General features: G+C 55.4%; 1 protein-coding gene across 1 annotated transcript; it reads left to right on the forward strand.

Moving 5' to 3' along the window:
* Positions 1-2,605: 2,605 nt before the first annotated feature.
* Positions 2,606-3,802, forward strand: LOC100141383 (Q-type C2H2 zinc finger protein). Its single transcript, XM_044536857.1, has one exon. It carries the CDS (start codon positions 2,788-2,790, stop codon positions 3,505-3,507), a length of 720 nt encoding a protein of 239 aa, XP_044392792.1. The 5' UTR covers positions 2,606-2,787; the 3' UTR covers positions 3,508-3,802.
* Positions 3,803-4,132: the final 330 nt, after the last annotated feature.

A 4,132-nucleotide genomic window follows, 5' to 3' on the forward strand; every position in this document is an offset into this window, starting at 1 on the left:
TGTGGGGCACAACATCCAAGCCGAGGCTCCATGTCGAGTTCTCTCTTTTGTTTTTGAGAAACAAGCTCCATGTTGGCTAAGAGCATCTCCAACCGCGTCCCCAACAGCCCCCCCCCCCCCCCCGGCGACTTTTTCGGCGCCGGCGCCAAAAAAACGGCCCAGTCGCGCCCCCAGGACGACGAAAAGCGCTGGTTCGGCCCTTTTTTCCGCCCGGCGGCCGCAGGCCAAACCCGGCGCGCTGGGGGGCGCTTGGGGGCTCTGGCGCAAGGGAAAAGCGTGGCTGGCCCACGCTGTCAGGTGGAAAGTCAAGATTTTCTTCCCCGACTCGCCTCCCACCCCCCGCGCTCTCGGCCGCCACTAGCTATATCCCGGCGCCGCCCGCCGCCCTTCACCGGTAGATAGCCATTCCCCGCCGGAAAAATAGCAGAGGTTCGCCGCGGCAGCCCCTCCGACAACAGCTGGGCGTTTCCGGCCGCGGAGGGGCAGTTTAGCGGCGGGTGCACGCCCACCGGGCGCAAGGTGTTCGGCGATTTGTCTGCCTCGGCGATGGACTCGGATGACGAGGAAGTGCTCGCCGCGCTGCTGGAGGAGGAAGCCGAGGCCGACGTCCAGGAAGAAGAGCATCTCATGGTGCTCGCCGCCCTCGCCCAGCTGCTGGCGAGCAATGAAAAGCCGTGGCGAGGTGGCTCGGCGCCGGGGCGGGTGAAAGCAAAGAACCGACATCGTCTCGAAGGCTACTGCATGCTCTACTGCGACTACTTCGCCGATGCTCCACTTCACGGCGACAAAACATTTCGGCGCCGTTATCGGATGAGCAGAAAGCTTTTCCCCAGGATTGTGAATTCCATCCGGGAGTTTGACAACTACTTCAAGTGCAAGATGGATTGCACCGGCAAACTTGGATTCACCTCGATCCAGAAATGCACGACAGCGATGAGGATGCTTGCATACGGAGCTCCCGGTGACTCACAGGACGACTATGGGCGCATGGACGAGTCCACCAGCATAGAGTGTTTCTACAAGTTCTATGGGGCAGTGGTGGCAGTGTTTGGACCGCAATACTTGAGAACACCCAATGCGGAAGACACTGCTCGGATCCTAGCACAGAATACAGCAAGAGGATTTCCTGGGATGCTTGGAAGCATCAACTGTATGCATTGGAAATGGAAAAATTTCCATTTGCTTGGCAGGGGATGTACAAAGGTGCCAAAGGCGGTTGCAGTGTGGTACTTGAGGCGGTGGCCACACAGGACCTCTGGATTTGGCACTCCTTCTTTGGTATGCCAGGAACTCACAATGACATCAACGTGCTGCAGTGCTCTCCTGTCTTTGCCAAGCTTGTTGAAGGTCATTCTCCTCCGGTGAACTTCGAGATCAATGGGTGGCACTACAACAAGGGGTACTATCTAGCCGATGGCATCTATCCGAGATGGTCGACATTTGTGAAGACCATCAAAAACTCTGTGTCTGGAGGCAAGAACGCCTGGTTTGCGAAGGTTCGGGAGGCTTGCAGGAAGGATGTCGAGTGGGCATTTGGTGTGCTCCAATCTCGATTTGCTGTTGTCCGGTACCCCGCTCAGACCTTGTCGAAAGATCAAATGTGGGAGATCATGACCTGCTGTGTCATTTTGCACAACATGATCATTGAGAGCGAGCAGGAAGAGCCGGTGTTTGACACTGAACCATATCACAGGCATGGTCCTCTTGCCCAAGTTGATCACCAGCTACCGGCAACCTGGACTGCCTACCTCAGTATGCGTCAAGAGATTCGGGACCCACAGGTGCATGATCAACTGCAGCAAGATCTGATAGAGCACCTATGGAGGCTCAAGGGCGACGCGGGGCGCGACGTGTGATGAAATATGAGTTTTTATTTGTTGAACTATATAATTTGTATCGAACTATTTGTTGTTGTACTATTTTGTTGAAGTATTTGATTTTTATGATGAAATATGTGATAAAAAATATTTATGTCAATAATTGAACGCCGAGCCACGGCGAATCACGCCGAATATGGGCTATTCTCGTCCATATGGGCCTTTTCGCCGAAATGGGGCTTCAAAAGTGGGCCAACATCGCCTGGGGGCGACGACTGGGTGCAAAACCGCCCCCAGCGCCGATCGAATCGCCGGCTCGTCCTCAGAGGACGATTTTTATGCGTCCTGGGGGGCCAACGGCTGGAGATGATCTAAGACACACCACGCGCTCTAGCCACTGGGAGCCCATCCACTTGTATATCATAAAATCTTATAATCTTTTTATGTAAGGCAAGATTGTACAACATACTTATCTTTGCTTTCCTGTAATGCCTAAAACACTATCACAGCTGACACCGAAGCACGGCACATATGCGTGTTGTGTCGTTCTCGAGGCCTTAAACCTCACCACACACTCTCTATACACGTCACGTCCATATCCCCTCGGCAGTTGGCGCCGCCTGTCTTCCCCACACCATTCCACGCCTAATTTTCCATCTCGTGGAGTCTAGGCCACCCTAGCTGATTCCACGCGCGCACGAATCCGTCCAATGTCTTCTATCCGATCCCACCCGTTTTATAGTGTGTTCCAACTTCCAAGTGTTAATTTGACCTCAAGACTCCATCCCTTTCAAACAGTCATAGGCGCACACGTTTTGATAGATCAACTCGTTGCTCCTTCCGTATAAAACCACCTTTGCAGGAGCTGCTCTGCCCACAACTTTCTCTTTCTCTTGCCCACTGGTTGCTCCTACTCTCTGTAGTTCTTCAGGTGTGCAAGAAAGATATACGCACGTGAGCTCTGATTGGCATGGCCGTGGAGGCGGTTCTTGAAGCGGCAACGATGATACCGTCGCCGCCGAGCAAGGAGATGGAGGCGTCTAGTAGTACCAGCGAGGAGGCGTCGGCGTTGTTGGGGCAGGCGGAGGGGTGGTCGAAGCGGAAGCGGTCGAGGCGGCAGCGCGCGCTCGACCCCAGCGAGGAGGAGTACCTCGCGCTCTGCCTCCTCATGCTGGCGCACGGCCACCGCGACAGCGCCCCTGCTGCCGCGCCAGAGCAGCAGCACGGGTGCTCCGTCTGTGGCAAGGTGTTCGCGTCCTACCAGGCGCTCGGCGGCCACAAGGCCAGCCACCGGAAGCCTACAGCGGCGCCGGCTGGCGCAGAGGACCAGAAACCGCTGGCGGCGGTGGCGGCAGCTTCCTCGTCGGGGTCCGGCGAGGCCGCGGTCAGCGCCGGAGGCGGCAAGGTGCACGAGTGCAACGTGTGCAGGAAGACGTTCCCGACTGGGCAGGCGCTGGGCGGACACAAGCGGTGCCACTACGACGGCACCATCGGCAGCGCCGCCGCAGGGCCCACGCAGAAGCTGGCCGCCAAGGCGGCCGCGGCAAGCGCGACGGCGGCGAGCCAGGGCTTCGACCTGAATCTGCCGGCGCTGCCGGACATCCCGGAGCGGTGCGCGGTCACGGAAGATGGGGAGGAGGTTCTCAGCCCCGCTTCCTTCAAGAAGCCGAGGCTCATGCTCGCGGCGTAAACCCACAGTTACCTGCTGCATATACTTGGTCAAAGTTTAGGGTAGAATCTGCTGATTAATTAGTTGGTGTGCATAACTGTTCATAGCTTGCTGGTGATTAGTGATGACCATCGATTCATTCGTGTATGTAAGATAGGAACTGTAGTCCATTGGTTTGTTCATTGTAACATCAGGATTAGACCTAGCTAGGTATGGGCTAGCTATCAGCTCGTTAGAAGGATTGATTCTTTCATTGGTTTGTGTGTGCTTATCCATGAATGATGTATATATGTATCATTAACAAATATTAATTTCATGATCTTGAGCATATTCTCTCTACATATATCGGATTTTTCTTTGCATGGTACATAATCGGACTTTGCTGATATATCAACGCCAGCGGCTGCTTGCCATACGTGTCGGCTACGTACGTGAATAGCTCATGCACGGTGACGGTACGGCCCACGTAGCCAGTTGTTTGTGTGCACCCCTGGGCTAGAATAGCAAAGCTTTGGCGCCAAAGCCAGTAGCGCACGGCTGGGTCAACACGTCGTACGCGCGCGAGATGTCGTAGCTTAGCAAGCAAGCAGCTTGCGAGGTCGTCATACGTAGCTTCCAAGTGTGCGTTCTCAGTCTCCAGTGACCG

The sequence above is a fragment of the Triticum aestivum genome, chromosome 5B, assembly GCF_018294505.1.
Source record: "Triticum aestivum cultivar Chinese Spring chromosome 5B, IWGSC CS RefSeq v2.1, whole genome shotgun sequence".
In the NCBI taxonomy this organism is placed as follows: domain Eukaryota; kingdom Viridiplantae; phylum Streptophyta; class Magnoliopsida; order Poales; family Poaceae; genus Triticum; species Triticum aestivum.

Bases quoted from the DNA above. Each gene is read 5' to 3' on its own strand.
- LOC100141383 (XM_044536857.1), top strand. From the start codon at position 2,788: ATGGCCGTGGAGGCGGTTCTTGAAGCGGCAACGATGATACCGTCGCCG.